The sequence below is a fragment of the Ovis canadensis genome, chromosome 3, assembly GCF_042477335.2.
Source record: "Ovis canadensis isolate MfBH-ARS-UI-01 breed Bighorn chromosome 3, ARS-UI_OviCan_v2, whole genome shotgun sequence".
NCBI lineage: Eukaryota > Metazoa > Chordata > Mammalia > Artiodactyla > Bovidae > Ovis > Ovis canadensis.
The window spans coordinates 62,494,923-62,512,898 of record NC_091247.1 but is presented as its reverse complement, the minus strand read 5'-3'; the positions used below and the strand labels follow the sequence as shown (position 1 = coordinate 62,512,898).

Below are 17,976 nucleotides of genomic sequence, written 5' to 3'. Positions count from 1 at the left end.
GCTTCATCCCGGAGCCGAGGAGGCCAGCACGTCAACTCTCTTGTGTCCCATTTGTTTACATCCACACAATTGCTTCTTGAAGTATCAAAATTAACTACCCTCTCTGTGCCTAGAACAAGGGGTAGGAGTCCCACATGATTCCCTCTTCCAGGAGTCTCAACTCACTTCCATACCAGAAACACCACTTCTCACCCCATTCTTCCATCATGTTATCTGGACAAGAGCAACTGTGACTCCTGTCTCATCAACTTAATGGGCACTTTAATGTTTTCAGAAAAAGTACTTATTGATCCAGTCATTTGTCTTCACACCAATACCACACTGATGACTGCGGCTTTATCAGTCCAGTTCAGTTCAGTCTCTCAGTCGTGTCTGACTCTTTGCGACCCCACGGACTGCAAAACACAAGGTTTCCCTGTTTATCATCAACTCCCGGAGCTTACTCAAACTCATGTCCATCGAGTCAGTGTTGCCATCCAACCGTCTCAGTCTCTGTCATCTGCTTCTCCTCCTGCCTTCAATCTTTCCCAGCATCAGGGTCTTCTCCCATGAGTCGGCTCTTCATATCAGATGGCCAAAGTATTGGAGTTTCAGCTTCAGCATCAGTCCTTCCAATGAATATTTAGGACTAATTTCCTTTAGGATGGACTGGTTGGATCTCCTTGCAGTCCAAGAGACTCTCAAGAGTCTTTTCCAACACCACAGTTAAAAGCATCAGTTCTTTAGCCCTCACCTTTCTTTATAGTCCAGCTCTCACATCCATAATGACTACTGGAAAAACCATAGCTTTGACTAGATGGACCTTTGTTGGCAAAGCAATATCTTTACTTTTTAATATGCTGTCTATGTTGGTCATAGTTTTTCTTCCAAGGAGCAAGCGTCTTTTAATTTCATGGCTGCAGTCACCATCTGCAGTGATTTTGGAGCCCTCAAAAATAAAGTCTGTTGCTGTTTCCATTGTTCTCCCATCTATTTGCCATGAAGTGATGGGACTGTATGCCATGATCTTTTCTGAATGTTGAGTTTTAAGCAAACTTTTTCACTCTCCTCTTTCACTTTCATCAAGAGGCTCTTTAGTTCTTCTTTGCTTTCTGCCATAAGGGTGGTCTCATCTGCATATCTGAGGTTATTGATATTTCTCCTGGCAATCTTGATTCCAGCTTATGCTTCATCCAGTCCAGCATTTCTCATGAGGTACTCTGCATATAAGTTAAACAAGCAGGGTGACAGTTTACAGCCTTGATGTACTCCTTTTTCTATTTGGAACCAGTCTGTTGTTCCATGTCCAGTTCTAACTTGCTTATTGACCTGCATACAGATTTCTCAGGAGGCAAGTCAGGTGGTCTGGTATTCCCATCTCTTGAAGAATTTTCCACAATTTGTTGTGATCCACACAGTCAAAGGCTTTGGTGTAGTCAATAAAGCAGAGGTAGATGTTTTTCTGGAACTCTTTTGCTTTTCCAATGATCCAACAGATGTTGGCAATTTGATCTCCGGTTCCTCTGGCTTTTCTAAATCCAGCTTGAACATCTGGAAATTCATAGTTCACGTACTGTTGAAGCCTGGCGTGGAGAAATGCGGCTTTACAATGTGTCTTAAAATCAGTGTTAGCTTTCAACTTTGTTTTTCCAGGTTTTTTTGGCCAAGGTCCTCTGCATGCCTATATGAATCTAGGTAGCAGATTGTCAGGTTCTACCAAACAAATGGGTTAGATCTTGATTGGTACTCCACTGACTCCATAGGTCAGTTTTTGGAGAATAAACACCTTAACAACATTAAGTTTTCTTACTCCTAAATAAAGTATATCTCTGTAAATATTTAAGACTTCCTTAATTTCTCTCTTTAATTTGCAATATTTTGGAGTGTTCAAGTCTTATTCATCTTTCATCCGATTTAATCCTAAGTAATTTATGTTTTTAATGCTATCAAAATTGGTATCATTTTTTAAGTGCCAATTTCCAAAAATCATTCCTGGTACAGAGAGAAACAAAATCGACTTTTGTATGTTGACCTTGTATTCTGTAACCTTTGTGTAGATGCCTGTTCCCACCTGGTATGTTTTTCCTTCTTTCTAAAGACAACTGTTTGACATTTTTCATGGTGTGTGGTGACATCTTTTTAACTTCACTGTGTCTGAATAATTCTTTATTTTGCTTTCATTTATGAGAGACATTTGTTGGGTGTAGAATCCTAACTTGACAGATGCATTGCTTTCAGGACTTGTTAGGTTTTCCACCGCCTTCTCACTTGTAGTGTTCCTGACAAGAACTCTACTGTCACCCTTGTTTTTTCCCATGCTATGTATCTTTTCTTTATTGCAACTCTCAAGGTTGTCTTCATCACAGATTTTGAACAATTTGATCATACTTTGCCTTGTTGTAGTCTTCTTCATGTTCTTTGTGCTTGGGAGTCACTGAGTGCCACTGATCCATGAGTTTATAGTTTTTATCAAATTTAGAACAATTTTGGTCATTGTTTATTCAACTCATTCTTCTGTCCCACCCTTGTCTCCTTTACTTTGGGGATTTCAATTAAAAATATATTTGGCCACTTGAAATTGTCCTACTGCTCACTGATGCTCTGTTCATTTTAAAAAATTCTCTTCTATCTCTTTGTTTCATAGTTTCTACTGCTAGATCTTCAAGTTCACTACTATTTTCTAAGCAATGTCTAATCTGCCATTAATGCCATCCAGTGTGTATTCTTGATCTCACACTGTGTAGTTATTTTTAGAAGCTTGATTTCAGTCTTTAAAATATCTTCCATGTTTCTACTTACCTTTTAGAGCATATGAAATGCAATTATAACATCTTTTTTAGCATCTTTGTTCTGGGTCAGCTTTGATGACTGGTTGGTTGATCTCATCGCTGTGGGGCATGTTTTCTTGCTCTTCTGCATGCCTGGTGCTTCATTATTGCCATCAGACACAGGTGGGCGAGGTGCGGCTGCCCCAGCCAGGTGAGCTCCTCTGCACGGTGCCTGGTGTCCTGGGAGCCGGCTGGTGGGAACAGGCACTTCCCAGCAGAGTGCTTGTGCTCTTGGCTCAAGTGGTCCCTCACATGCCTGCTCATCAGTTCTCAGTGTCCTGAGCCAGGGACACTGCACTCTCTGAGGCTCGGTCATCCGGACCCTCATCTCCATACCCCCACCCAGGGAGCCTTCTGGCCTGGCCCCATGCTGTCCCTGTGCTGACACCTGGCCTTCTCCCCGGGAGGTGAGCTGGGATCTTCCTCTGTGTTCTCATCTCTCATGGATCACCATCCTTGGTCTTCTAGTATCCAGTGTCTCACAACCACTGTTTATATATTCCTTGTTTTTTTCAGTTGTTTCTGGTGGGAGGGTAAATCCTGACCTCATTGCTTTATCTTGGCCACGAGCAGAAATCTAGCTTTATCCTTTACATATAAAAATCTGGTTATATCTATATTTTAAATCCTCTTAGGAGCCCTGCTGCCCACAGGATAAAAATTGAGGTTCCTTGACCCAGTGGAAGAGAAACAGCCTGATCTGCTTCCCTCAGCTTTGTCACAGGGCTCACAGCCGCCAACACGCCTGCCCTCTGGGGCTCAGAGCCTCCCTCGTGCTCCACATTGCACGCTCTGCTCTGAGCTTTAGACCTAACGTCCACCTTGCCTCTACAGAGAAACTGTCACCAACACTGCTCCTCCTTCCCACCTCTGTCTCAGTCACACTAAAACAGTCATAATCACTCCAAGCACAAACTGTGGTCCTGCTCATCTCCATGCCTTCATGGCCAGAATTCCCCATCTGTTTGGTCCACTCAGGTATTTCCTGTCTGTCCTTTAGGAACCAAGACAGCATCATATCCTCCTGGAGATGGTCCACAGGCCCCTCCACAGTTGCCCCCTCCTTCCTCCTTGGTCTGAGGGAGGCACCCCTCCTGCTCCCTATATCTTCACAGCCCCCAAGACTCCACCCAGTGCTTTTCAAACTCCACTGTAACCTGGGTCTCCTCATCTTCCTCTCTAAGGTGGGGGATAGAAATGGGTCCAGACCCCAGCAGAGCCCTCCTGCACCCAGCTCTCTCCTAGTGCATTTTGCTGATAAATGAATGGCTATGTGGGGCCCTTGCCCTCTGGGCACCATGGCCAAGGCAACCAGGCATTTGTCCATGACTGTGTTTGGTCTGAGGACACTAACAAGGATCTCCCAGGTGCCAGAGCTGGGGTTTGCTGAGATGGGGCAGTCACTGCAGTGAGTGATCCTCTGCCTGTGCACACTGTCAGCAGTGTGTTCTTGCTCTCCAGACACAGAAGGAAGTGGAAAATGCTGTGGGGACTCCAGATACCTAATTACTGCAGTGATGGGGGCATCCTGTATCCTGGCTGCGGCACATGAGTTGGGGACGAGCCCTGGGCTGGAACGCACTCAGCATGCCATTAAACCATCCTGTGCCTCACTCTCCCACACGTGAATTAAACAGATGGAAGAGCATGCCTGTTACCCATGCTGGTTACCATGGTGATTGAGGACACAGAGAGTGTTGTTCTGCTCTGGCTTGCCGATTTCTTTGATTCTGCTGTTATTCCATTCCATAAATGAGATGGGCAGATCATATTCCTCCTTGAACTGGTGGGTTCCTGATATGGTGGAGTGTGGACAGGCCCTCGTAGGGCACTTGGTGCAAAGCTGGGTGGCTGGGATGGATGTACACTCCATGAGAGGCAGGCCTGCCATGGCTCTCAGCATCATGGAGCACAGAGCAGGCTGGGGAATGGACGAGGGGGCCACAAGCAGGAGGCCCTGCCTGGGAGCTCCAGGCCCAGGAGACCAGCACCTCAGTGCACGTCTCCCCAGCTGTGCAGCAGCGAACGGGCACTCCCTGAGCACGCGATCTCTAGGCCTCAGGGGCTGCATCCACAGCTGGAGGCTACAATGAGCACCATCAGCTGCCCTGAGCCATGGCCAGCTGGAGGGTAATGGCTGGGCCGAGAGGTCGGCCACAAGCAATATCGCTGCAGATTCTTCCAGGGCAGAGACAACTAGCTCTTCTCCAGGGCCCTACTGGCCAGGTGAAAAACAGACATCACTTTTCACTAATTTAAGGGAAAAAAAGAAACATATATGAAGGACTCTTGTTGTTCAGTTGCTAAGTCGTGTCCAACTCTTCATGACCCCAGGGACTGCAGCACACCAGGCTTCCCTGTCCTTCATTATCTCCCACATTTACAAAGTGAGTCTTAGCAAACCTACACCAAGGCAGGGCCAAGCCCACCCACAGGGCTTCCTTGGTACAGAGCCCACTGTGACTGAATGAGAACACCCAGCATGAGGCTGGACACCAGGGTGGGGCTGCTGTCGGGGACTTTCCTGGTGGCTCAGTGGATAAGAATCCACCTTCCAATGCAGGGGACACAGGTTTGATCTCTGCTCCAGGAAGATTCTACATGTAACTAAGCCCGTGTACCACACCGACTGAGCTTGTGCTCTAGAGCCCATGAGCTGCAACTGCTGAGCCTAATGTGCCACAATTACTGAAGCTCGGGCACTCTAGAGCTCCACAATAAGAGAAGCCACCACAGTGAGAAGCCTGAGCACCACAATAAAGAATTGCCTCCACTCTCTGCAACTAGAGAAAGCCTGTGCACAGTAATGAACACCCAGCACAGTCAAAAATAAATAAATTGTTGTTGCTGTTTAGTTGCTAAGTCATGTCCGACTCTTTTGCAACCCCATGGACTGTAGCCTGCCAGGCTCCTCTGTCTGCGGGATTTCCCAGACAAGAATACTGGAGTGGGTTGCCATTTCCTTCTCCAGGGAGTCTTCCTGACTGAGGGAATAAACCCTCTCTCGTGCACTGGCAGGTGGATTCTTTACCACTGAGCCCCCAGGAAAGCCCAAAATAAAATAAATAAATAATTTGGGGAAAAAAAAAGACATTCTGAGAAAGAGATTATTTTTAAGAATGGGGTGGGAGTGGAAAGGAATTCTGAATCATTTAAATGAAACTCAGAGGCACATCCTCCCATCCTGGGTCCCTTTCACCACGCAGTGACAATGTTACTGGCTTATGTGTCGGAAAGTTACTGGCCTGGCTCCCAGGAGGACCACGTGAGTCAAGCTTAGCAGTTCTTCTTAGCAGACTGCCAAGCTTCCAAGCAAGATGCGTTTACCCTGTTCACACCTTCAGGAATCTCACCACACTTCCTCTCGTCTCATGCTACACAGGGAGCCACCTAGACTGTCCTGACTTCCGGTTGGTCTTCTACTGATGAAGCTGCATGAGGAGCAATGGCCATGACTCTTCAGCCTCAGAGCATATCAGGAAGCACCTCTGTGGATTGGTCTCATTACCAGCTCTGTCCTGGGCAGTGGGCAGCGGGGGTGGGGGGGTGCTGCCTCATCAGAAGACCCCTTGGTGCCTGGCATGTAGATGCAGGTGACCCACAGTGGCTCACAGAGCCACCCAAAGGTGCCAAGGTAACCTCACTGGTCCAGCCAGTCCTCTTGCTGCATGAAGTGTATAAACACCTGTGAATTTTCTAATCCATTCCAGCTACAGGACAGGCTATGAAGATATGTCAACATGTTCCCCAGGAGTAGCATAAGTTCATGATTACAGGGCACCCCTCCACGGACCGCTCAAGACCTGGGCCAAAGGACACTCATGTGTCCCTGAGATCACCTTCCTCAAATTTTCCACCAGAGTGAGGTTCCCAGGAGGCTGCTACATACCAGTGGGGCCGGCGCTCCAGGCCTGGCTGGCTGCTGGCTGGACGGTGTGCCTCAGACAACTGCCCAGTGGGGGAGAGGCGGCCTGGTGCTGGGCCGGGACCTGGGCTGTGGTGAGGGGAAGGGCTGGCCTCAGGGCTGTGGCTGGGCTGCTCAGACTCCCACCGCCTGGGTGCATGGTTGTGGCCATCCCTTTGGCCAGGGGAGACCCTCCGACTGCATTATTCCGGGGTGGCCCAGCCCCTCCTACAGGAATCCTGAGGAAATGAACAGAATGAAGTCAGGGGAGGGCACAGACTGATAAAGAACCACTCAACCCCTTGGCTCTGAGAGCTGGAGGCCACGCCATCCAGGACAAGTCCTATAGCAGCCCCAAGATGACCTGGGCATGTGGTGCCCAGAGGCCCGGCTGAACAGCAGAGCCCCTGACAACCACACGGTCTGTCCACGTGCATATGTGACAACCAGTGAAAGAGCCATAGGAAACAGGGAAGTGATGCTAATCAAATATTTTGTTCCAGAGTCACTGCCTTGATTTCGTCTAACAAACAGCTGTGTGTCCCCAAACAGAGGCAGAAGGAACGGGCTTGGCACATCTGGCAGGCAACAGGAGGCAGGGGCCCAGCTCCTTCTGGATGACGGACTCCTGGGAGTCCAGGAAAGGGCACAGACAAGCCTCATGTTTGAGGTTTTACCCTAGACTTTCTAGAGAAAGTGATGTGGAGAGTCCAGGACACACCGTGGAGTACAGGACTCTGAGACAGGCCCCGGTGGCTCCTCCCTTGCACGGGCCAGCCTGAACCACGCACCAGCACCAACCGTGTGGGGCTGAGGTGGGGAGCTCCTGGGATCCACTGTCAGGATCACATGCCTTCCATTTGTCCAAGAGCCAGGAAAACTCCCCATCTGTCTCCACTGGATCTCAGCTGTGAGGCTCAGGGAGCCACCCATGGTGGGAGCAGGCAGAGCCTCTGCTGAGCAGCTGTGGGGAGAAGGGCCTTCCTGCACAGGGCCACAGGGCCACGGGGCTCACAAGGTGGGCCTTTCCAGGAGGGCATGGGGGATGTGGCTCCCGGGCCTGCTGCTGTGAAGGTACAAGTCAGGCCGTGTCAGTGCAGTTCTGGGTGTTTACTTTGCTTGGAGTCTTATTGCCAAGAGAGCAGAAGCTGGTGGGGTGGGGAGAAGAGGGGGTGGGGTGGGGGGGCAGTCTGCAGCAGGTCTCTGCAGGTTCTGTGCTGTGAACACAGGGCTGAGGCATCCCGGGCTCCCCAGAGCAAGGCCAACCCTAAATCAAACCTGCAGGGGATGCCCCTCTCCATGAAAACATCTGACAACCCTGGGTCACCTCGAGCTAACTATTAAACTTGCTTTTGCCAGTTTATAAAAATAATGTAACAGTAAATTCGTAAAACACAGGAAATGACAAGGAAAGAAAAAACTTAATTACTCATAATGCTCCACTCAATAATAATGGTTAACTTTTGGGAACATGGAATCTTTCCTTCACATGTGTGAATGGCGTGTGCTTTTTGCACACACACCCACTGTACCATACGTGTGCACACGTACATGCATGCACCTGTGCCCATGAGTTCTGGCCCTGTGACGCGCCCCTGTATGGTGCTCCAGCTCCTCCCGGCCACCTTCTCCCCAGGGTAGCGGGCAGCAGGAAGGCAGGCAGGGCACGGTCCCTGGTCTCCACACGACTGCAGCCACAGGAGGCGGGTAGCGAGGGCCTCACCTGGAGACGGGTGTCACGTAGTTGCCAGGGAACACGCCCGAGAGTCCGGTGCGCAGGGCCGTGCCCTTGAACCAGCCATCCCGGCACTTCTCCAGGACGCGGTACGTGTCGCCCTTGCGCAGCTCCAGCTCGTCACTCTTCTGGGGCTTGTAGGCGTAGAGCGCCAGGTACCTGTGGGCAAGATGCAGGTGGTGAGTGGTGCCGCGGACAGAAGGGTGCCCTCACACACTTGGTGGGCAGTCAGGGGCCAGGAGGAGCCCCCGGGGAAAGACCCCTGGAGCCATGGGCTCCACACCCTTCGCCAACCTGCAGGCTGAACTCAGAGAGGCCCTGCCAGGACCAGATTGGGGGCCGGCTCTGGGCCCATTTTGTTCTCTTTTCTCTGATTAATACCTGATTCTCTGGGCAAGAGAAGGCTTTAGGGAGAACTACGCAGCTTTGGGTGGGTTTTCTTGTTTAGTTCCACCTGCCCACTCACCCAACCATGCAAACTGGAGATTTGGAGGCCCTTTTAAGAAAAACCAGCCCAATTAGGGACTCCTTAGATAGGTGACTAACTGAAATTCTACTTTTAAGATCAGTGACTAACTGAAATTCTACTTTCAAGATTTTCTAACAGTTTGGTGGTGTGAGCCCTAGCTGAAGGCTTAGACACTGCTCCTCACTTGCCAGGACTCTTTGAAATGTCCTGAGACCCTGGTGCCACCCTCAGAACCTCTGATAAGTGCTTTGCTACTTTGGGGGTTTGTGGAAGGGGTGATTTGACCTAACAGAGAGAATGGTTTCAGGCAAATACCCTGTTTGCAAGATTTGGGCAGTAAAAGTGGTGGGGGCTTCACTCCAACAAAGAAACGAGATGCATTAAAACAATTTTATTTGGCTGTAACCACGTGGCATGTAGGACCTTAGTTCCCTGACCAGGGATCGAACATGTGCTCCCTGCAACAGCAGCATGGAGTCTTAACTGCTAGACTGCTAGGGAAGTCCCAAGATGCATTTCTAAAGAAGTATCATCCCCTGGGCCTCCCTTCAGGACGGGCCTGGTGGGCACACTGCCCCTGCTGGGCCCCAGGAGCCTCCTTCTTTGCCTCCTAGCCTCTGGGATTGGGTGACTTCAGGGGCTACCTGCACCGTCCACCTGCCCAGTGGAGCATGAAGCTATGGACAGAGGGCCATCCGAGGGAGAAGTACTGTCCCTGCTGGAGAGAGTAGGACCTTGGGCAGTGAGCGAGAGGCTCAGAGGTCCCAGTAGCCAGGGCAGCGCCCCCGCCACATGGCATAGTCCCCCCACACACCCAGCAAGCCTCCCCCACACCCAGCACAGCACCCACTGGCGCCTACTTCCACAGTGGCGTCAACCCAGATTCTAAAAGTAAGACATGTGTTAGCAACTGCAGCAAAGACCCAACGAGCTGTGTGTATGTGTGTGTGTCTGTCTGTGATCCAGGGAGGGGCCTTCAGATGACAGAGTGATCTCTGGGGATGAGCTGATGATCCCACTCAAAATCCTGGAATCCCTGAGCCATTCAGGGAACAAGGTTTGTTTTCATCTCTCAGGATCTTCCCATCACAGTGAGAATGAGTTATTTTCAGACTGTGGGCCTTAAGGCACCCTGATTAAGCCTTTACAATGAAACAGTCTTCTTTCAAAATCCCACTTGTACTTTAGAGAAACACACCGTGGTTCCTAATGAGGTAATAAAGTCAGAAAACAGGCAACAGAAGTGAACTTGGCTGAAACCACCACCCGACTCCCCAAACATGGACCAACTACGGGCCCCCATTGGGTGGGGGCACCTCCCCGCCTCACTCTCGCCTCTGGGACCATGGGCTCTGCTGAGCCAAGTCGTGAGCGGGTTTGCAGGCATATCTGGATTTATCGTGTCCTGCCTCCTCTAGAGTCATAGCAGTGGGAGGTGATGTTTCCTTCCAGTTTCAGCTGTTCATTCATTTGTTAGACATCCAGTGATCTTGGCGCCCTCAGGCGCTAACCATGCAGGGAGACAGGCTTGCTTCCAAGGACCCCTTCACTCCAAGGGACGGGGCATCCTCCTCCATCATTAGTCAGAACTCTGTTTAGGAGGCACTGCCGTCACCTGTGGGACAGCATGCAGAGCCCACCCCCCTCAGGTGTCTAGAGTCCAGGCAGGGTGGGAAACTGGAGTCTGTTACAGTCTCGCTGGAGCCCCACAGGAGCTCTGAGGCTGGGCTACTTACTCATTCCACAGCTGAGCAAACTGAGGTTCAAAAAGATGGAGTGTCTCTGTTTATGGAGTGAGTTGGAGGCAAGCAGTTGTTCTTGGCCCCAGGGTGTCGTAGGCCCCGTGGGAAGCTGGAGTGAGACCCAGAGCAGGGGGCCCTGAGGCCTGCCATCTTCATCTTTATTCTGAATTCATTCTCCGAGGAGCAATCTGTTCTCTGGTCTCAACAGTTCAAGTTCAGTCTTTCTGTGTGCACTGCTGGGGGTGGAGTGTCAACCAATCTGACTTCACCTGGCACACCCCTGCCCCCAGCCTGTTCCCTTCGATGCCTCAGGGGAACCCAGATTGCCTTGCCAGCGTTTTTCCTGCACGTGGGGCTGCTTGTCTGCCTGCGGCTCGTGCGCAGGCTGGGGATGCTCCGGAGGGGCTGGTGGCTCCCAGCCTGATGTCTGCAGTTCTGTGATCCCTGTAGTGCACTGGTCACTCAGGCCTGGTCCGAGTGTGGCCACAGGGAAGGGTGCATCGTCTGTACGTCTTCTGTCCCCACCCGCTTGGCTGTGCCCGCCAGCCTGGAGGGTGCCCTCGGCTGGACCTTGGAGCTGTAGGCCGATGCCCACAGAGCCCAGGGCGGGGAGAACCAGATAGCACCTGCAGGATTCCCGGCACTCCACCTGCCGCTCCCCTCCGCCTCCCCTCCATTCCTCCTCCGCTCCCTCTCTACTCCTTCCAAGGGACTTCAGCTCTGCACATGCCTCCATAGAGGACACAGCGCCGGCTGCTCCAGAACTGGCCTGGGATTCATTTGTCTTGTTGGATTCACTCACAAGGCTGGTACTGAAGGTACTTGGTTCAGGCAAGAGTAGGAGGTCTGGTTCACAACGCTCTCCCCACAGCCGGGTGGCCAGCAGGGGGCTCTCCTGCCCATGGAAGAGGCGTCCCCTCCTCCAGGCTGATGCAGCCCTGGGGGAGTGAGTCTGGGGGCACGTCAGCCCCTTTCCTGGCGCCCTTGGCTGGACAGCATGCAGTCTGAACACGCGGCAGCTGTGGCCACCCAGCCTCTACTTGCAGCTGTGTTCCCATGAGCAGCCTGCTGGGAACAGCCGCCGCTCACCGCATAACTGCTCTTTTCTATGGAAGATCTTCACTTGCTGCTAATTGTCTATAGACTCTAATCAAGCAGTGATTAAAGAATTTTAGCGCCTTCATTAACTTCACACCCTTCTGCTTCCATATGACAGCTTACTCATTTCTTCTGAAATAAGTGAGATTCTCTCCCATCCTCCTGCAAAGAGCCTGCTCCTGCTCCTCTAGGTGCCAGTGCCTCATGGACTCAGGCCAGCAAAACATGTGCCTGCTTGCTGACCTTAGATCAGCAGGATCGGCTGAGGAAAGGGTTTCAGATAATGGCACAGGACACCCCTGAACTTGTCTTTTCCCAGGAACACAGCAAACCCACAACCACATTATGGGACCACCTCCTCAGAGAGGGACCTGAACACTGGATGGACAGAGCCTCCACCACTAAGGCCAGGAGGACAATAGAAAGCACAGGAAACAGAGAGACGCTCTCCAGGAAACCCCTCCCCAGCCACCACAGTCCAGTCAGAAGGGACCCAACCCCTTGATCCTGCTCAGGAGAGACCAGCCCCCCAAATACCTGGCTTTGAAAACCAACAGAAAATACCAGGAAAACTATAGAAGCACCTAGAATGGAAAACGTGCTCTCGATAGGCCTGTATGCAAACTCATTCAACCCAGAAACCAGCATAAAAATACCAAACTGAATAGCGTACAGGCCACCGAGTAATGTGGCAGCATCTGCCAAGGGTCAGGAGCCGGGGGGATGACGATGATCCCTGGGCACTGACTCACTAGCCAGAGCCATTTCAGAAATTGCAGGCTACCTTGCTTACGTCACCCAGTGGGTACAATTTTGGAATGTTCCATCTAACTTGTCATATCTTTTTGCCTTTTCATACTGGCAGAAATATCAATAGCCTCAGATATGCAGATGGCACCACCCTTATGGCAGGAAGTGAACAGGAACTAAAAAGTCTCTTGAAGGTGAAAGAGGAGAGTGGAAAAAGCTGGCTTATAACTCAACATTCAAAAAACGAAGATCATGGCATCCGGTCCTGTCACTTTATGGCAAATAGATGGGGAAACAATAGAAACAGTGACAGACTATTTTCTTGGGCTCCAAAATCATTGTGGATGGTGACTTCAGCCATGAAATTAAAAGACGCTTGCTTCTTGGAAGAAAAGCTATGACAAACCTAGACGGTATATTAAAAAGCAGAGATATTACTTTGCCAACAAACGTCCATCTAGTCAAAGCTACAGTTTTTCCAGTAGCCATGTATGGATGTGAGAGTTGGACTATAGAGAAAGCTGGGTGCCAAAGAATTGGTGCTTTTGAACTGTGGTGTTGGAGAAGACTCTTGAGAATCTTGGACTGTAAGACTTGAATCTCCTTGGACTGCAAGGAGATTAAACCAGTCAATCCTAAAGGAAATCAACCCTGAATATTCATTGCAAGGACTGATGCTGAAGCTCTAATACTTTGACTACCTAATGCAAAGGGCTGACTCATTAGAAAAGACCCTCATGTCGGGAAAGACTGAAGGCAGGAGGAGAAGGGGATGACAGAGGATGAGATAGTTGGATAGAATCACCGACTCAATGGACATGAGTTTGAGCAAACTCTGGGAGACAGTGAAGGACAGGGAAACATGGTGTGTTGCAGTTCTGTTAGGCTGCGAAGAGTTGGATGCAACTGAGTGACTGAACAACAAAATCTAACCCGTCAGCGTCAGTGGGCGTACCCTGATGAAGCCCACCCACCTCTGCACCTAGGTGAAGTCTCACCCTGGCTGAGTGAGAACTCTGCCCACCACCGTCCAGCACCTGCTGTGGCTGGGCCCACACACCAGTGTGCCTAAGCAGTAACTACAGCCCCCTACAACAGGGGGGAACACACTGCCCACAGAGGGGACCCTTGAGTGTCTGGCTCTGGTGACCAGGCAGGCTGGTGCCTCTAGGCCCCACAGGATGTCTCCTAAACAAGGCCACTCCTTTAAGACATGGGGACACAGCTGATTTACTAATACACAGACACAAACATAGAGAATCAGGCAAAATGAGGAGACAGAAGTGTATGTTGCCACTGAAAGAAAAGATAAAGCCTCAGAGAAAGAACTAAACAAAATAGAGATAAGCAATCGATCCATTAAAGAGTTAACAGTAATGGTCATCACGATGCTCACACCAAACCCACAAGAATGGACCCAGTGGACCTGATGGACACATACAGAACAGTCCATCCAAAAGCAGCAGGATGCATATTCTTCTCAAGCACACACAGAAGGTTCTCCAGGATAAATCACATCAGTTTACAAACAGTCCTCTGTGAATTTACAAAGACGGAAATCATATCGAGCATCTTCTTGATCACAATTGTGGGAAACCAGAAATCAATCAAAAGAAAAATCGGAGAAAATAAAAGAAATCAAAATTAAAGAACATGAATGGGCCACTGAAAAGAAATATCATAGAAGAAATTTTAGAAATACCTAGAAACATATGGAAATGGAACCACAATGATCCAAAATCTATGGATCACTGCAAAAGCAGTTCTAAGAGGGAAGTTTATAGTGATAGGAGCCTACTTCAGGAAATGAAAAATCTCAAATAATCAAACCGTACACCTAAACAGAAATGATCAACAGAAAACAACAGAAATGATCAACAGAAAACGACAGAAATGATCAGTGAAATTAAGAGTCGGTTCTTTGAAAAGGTAAATTCTCCAACTTCTAGCTAGGCTTATCAAGAAAAAAAGAGAACTGGTCCAAACAATAACATCAGAAAGGAAAAAAGAAGTTATAACTGACACCACAGAAATATAAAGGATCATAAAGACCACTGAGAACAATCATATGCCAACAACCTGGAAGAAATGAAAAGATTTCTAGAAACATATGTTCCAAGACTGAAGAAAGAGAAAATCTGAACTGACTGATTACAAGTTAGCAGACAAAGTTAGTGATCAAAATTCTCCCAAGGAAAAAAAAAATCTCAAAGAAATAATCTTAGTTTCACCGATCATTTCTGTTGTTTTCATACTCTCTATTTCATTTATTTCTGCTCTGATATTTATTATTTCCTTCCTTCTATTAACACTCAGTTTTGTTTTTCCTTCTTTTTTCTAGTTCTTTAGGTGTAAGATTCAATTATTTGAAATTTTTCGTGTTTCCTGAGGTAGGGCTTCACTGACGAATTCCACAAAATATTCAAAGATTTAATATCAAATTGCAGGTTGTTTGTGACAAACATAGGTGCAAAGATCTTTAAAAATGTTAGCAAATCAAATTAAAAAATATACTAAAAGGTTCATATGTTGTGACCACTTATTCCAGGGATGCAAGAATGGCTTAACACCTGCAAATCAGTGTGATAGATACTCTATATTAACAAACTGAAGAATAAAAACCATATATCACCTCAGTAAATATTGGAAAAAATGTTTGAAAAAATTCAATATCTACTTATGATAAAAGCTCTCAACAAAGTGGATACTGAACTAACATAGTAAGAGCTATATATGATAAGCCCACAGCTAACATCAAGAGAACACACTGGTCATAGCAAACACCCTCTTCCAATAACACAAGAGACGACTCTACACACAGACATCACCACGTGGTCAATACTGCAATCAGACTGATTAAATTCTTTAGGGCTGAAGATGGAGAAACTATACAGTCAGCAAAATCAAGACCTAGAGTTGGCTCAGATTATTAGCTCCTCACTGCAAAAGTCAGGCTTAAATTGAAGGTCATTCAGGCATGACCTAAATCAAATCCCTTATGACTATTCAGTGGGGCTGACAAACTATGATCTAATCAAGGGATTGTTAGACAGTGTGCCTGAAGAACTATGGATGGAGGTTCATGCTTGTCCTGTACAATAACATTGTACATTGTACAGGAGGCAGTTATCTAAACCATTCCAAAGAAAAAGAAATGCAAGAAGGCGAAGTGATCATCTACAGAGGCTTTACAAATAGCTGAGGAAAGAAGAGAAGTAAAAGGCAAAGAAAGGATAAAAGGAGAGATATACCTGACTAATATCTGATAGACAGAGTGTCTGATGAACTACGGATGGAGGTTCGTGACACTGTACAGGAGACAGGGAGCAAGACCATCCCCAAGAAAAAGAAATGCAAAAAAAAAAAAAAAAAGGCTGTCTGGGGAGGCCTTACAAATAGCTGTGGAAAAAAGAGAAGCAAATAGCAAAAGAGAAAAGGAAAAATATACCATTCGAATGCAGAGTTCCAAAGAATAGCAAGAAGAGATTAAGACAGCCTTCCTCAGTGATCAGTACAAAGAAATAGAGGGAAACAATAGAATGGGAAAGACCAGAGATCTCTTCAAGAAAATTAGAGAGACCAAGGGAACATTTCATGCAAAGATGGGCTCAATAAAATACAGAAATGGTATGGACCTAACAGAAGCAGAAGATATCAAGAAGAGGTGGCAAGAATACACAGGAGAACAGTACAAAAAAGATCTTCATGATCCAGATAATCACGATGGTGTGATTACTCACGTAGAGCCAGACATCCTGGAATGTGAAGTCAAGTGGGCCTTAGGAAGCATCACTATGAACAAAGTTAGTGGAGGTGATGGAATTCCAGTTGAACTATTTCAAATCTTAAAAGATGATGTCTGAAAGTGTTGCACTCAGTATGCCAGGAAATTTGGAAAACTCAGCAGTGGCCACGGGACTGGAAAAGGTCAGTTTTCATTCCAATCCCAATGAAAGGCAATGCCAAAGAATGCTCAAACTACCGCACAATTGCACTCATCTCAAACGCTAGTAAAGTAATGCTCAAAATTCTCTAAGCCAGGCTTCACCAATACGTGAACTGTGAACTCCCTGATGTTCAAGCTGGTTTTAGAAAAGGCAGAGGAACCAGAGATCCAATTGCCAACATCTGCTGGATCATCTAATAAGCAAGAGAGTTCCAGAAAAACATCTATTTATGCTTTATTGACTATGCCAAAGCCTTTAACTGTGTGGATCACAATAAACTGTGGAAAATTCTGAAAGAGATGGGAATACCAGACCACCTGACCTGCCTCTTGAGAAATCTGTTGCAGGTCAGGAAGCAACAGTTAGAACTGGACATGGAACAACAGACTGGTTCCAAATAGGAAAAAGAGTATGTCAAGGCTGTGTATTGTCACCCTGCTTATTTAACTTACATGCAGAGTACATCATGAGAAACTCTCGGCTGGATATAGCACAAGCTAGAATCAAGATGGCTGGGAGAAATATCAATAACCTCAGATATGCAGATGACACCACCCTTATGGCAGAAAGTGAAGAAGAACTAAAGAGCCTCTTGATGAAAGTGAAAGAGGAGCGTGAAAAAGTTGGCTTAAAGCTCAACATTCAGAAAGCAAAAATCATGGCTTCTGGTCCCATTACTTCATGGGAAATAGATGGGAGTGAAAACAGTGGCAGACTTTATTTTTGGGGGCTCCCAAATCACTGCAGATGGTGACTGCAGCCATGAAATAAAAAGACACTTACTCCTTGGAAGAAAAATTATGACCAATCTAGACAGCGTATTAAAAAGCAGAGATATTACTTTACCAACAAAGGTCTGTCTAGTCAAGGCTATCTAAGGTTTTTATAGTAATCATGTATGGATGTGAGAGTTGGACTATAAAGAAAGCTGAGTGCCGAAGAATTGATGATTTTGAACTGTGGTGTTGGAGAAGACTCTTGAGAGCCACTTGGACTGCAAGGAGATCAAACCAGTCCATCCTAAAGGAAATCAGTCCTGAATGTTCATTGGAAGGACTGATGTTGAAGCTGAAACTCCAATACTTTGGCCACCTGATGCAAAGAGCTGACTCATTAGAAAAGACCCTAATGCTGGGAAAGATTGAAGGTGAGAGAACAAAGGGATGACAGAGGATGAGATGGTTGGATGGCACCACTGACTCAATGGACATGAGTTTGAGTAAACTCCAGGAGTTGGTAATGGACAGGGAGGCCTGGTGTGTTGCAGTCCATGGGGTCACAAAGAGTCGGACACAACTGAGCGACTGAACTGACTGACTGACCCAACTGAATACAGAGTTCCAGAGAATAGCAGGGAGAGATAAGAAGGTCTTCTTATATGAACAGTGCAAAGAAATAGAAGAAAAACAATCAAATGGGAAAGATTAGAGATCTGTTCAAGAAAACTGGAAGTATAAAGGGAACATTTCATGCAAGGATGGGCACAACAAAGGACAGAAATGGCAAGGACCTAACGGAAGCAAA

General features: G+C 47.8%; 1 protein-coding gene across 1 annotated transcript in view; it reads right to left on the bottom strand.

Annotated features, from left to right (window-relative positions):
• Positions 1–17,976, bottom strand: part of SH3RF3 (SH3 domain containing ring finger 3) — a 159,400-nt gene that overhangs the window by 25,310 nt on the left and 116,114 nt on the right. Inside the window, exons 6-7 of the mRNA XM_069583212.1 lie at positions 8,435–8,605; positions 6,697–6,950 (exon numbers count right to left, since the gene is read on the bottom strand). Coding sequence (XP_069439313.1) covers positions 6,697–6,950; positions 8,435–8,605 — 425 coding nt within the window. The remainder of the gene's footprint in view (positions 1–6,696; positions 6,951–8,434; positions 8,606–17,976) is intronic.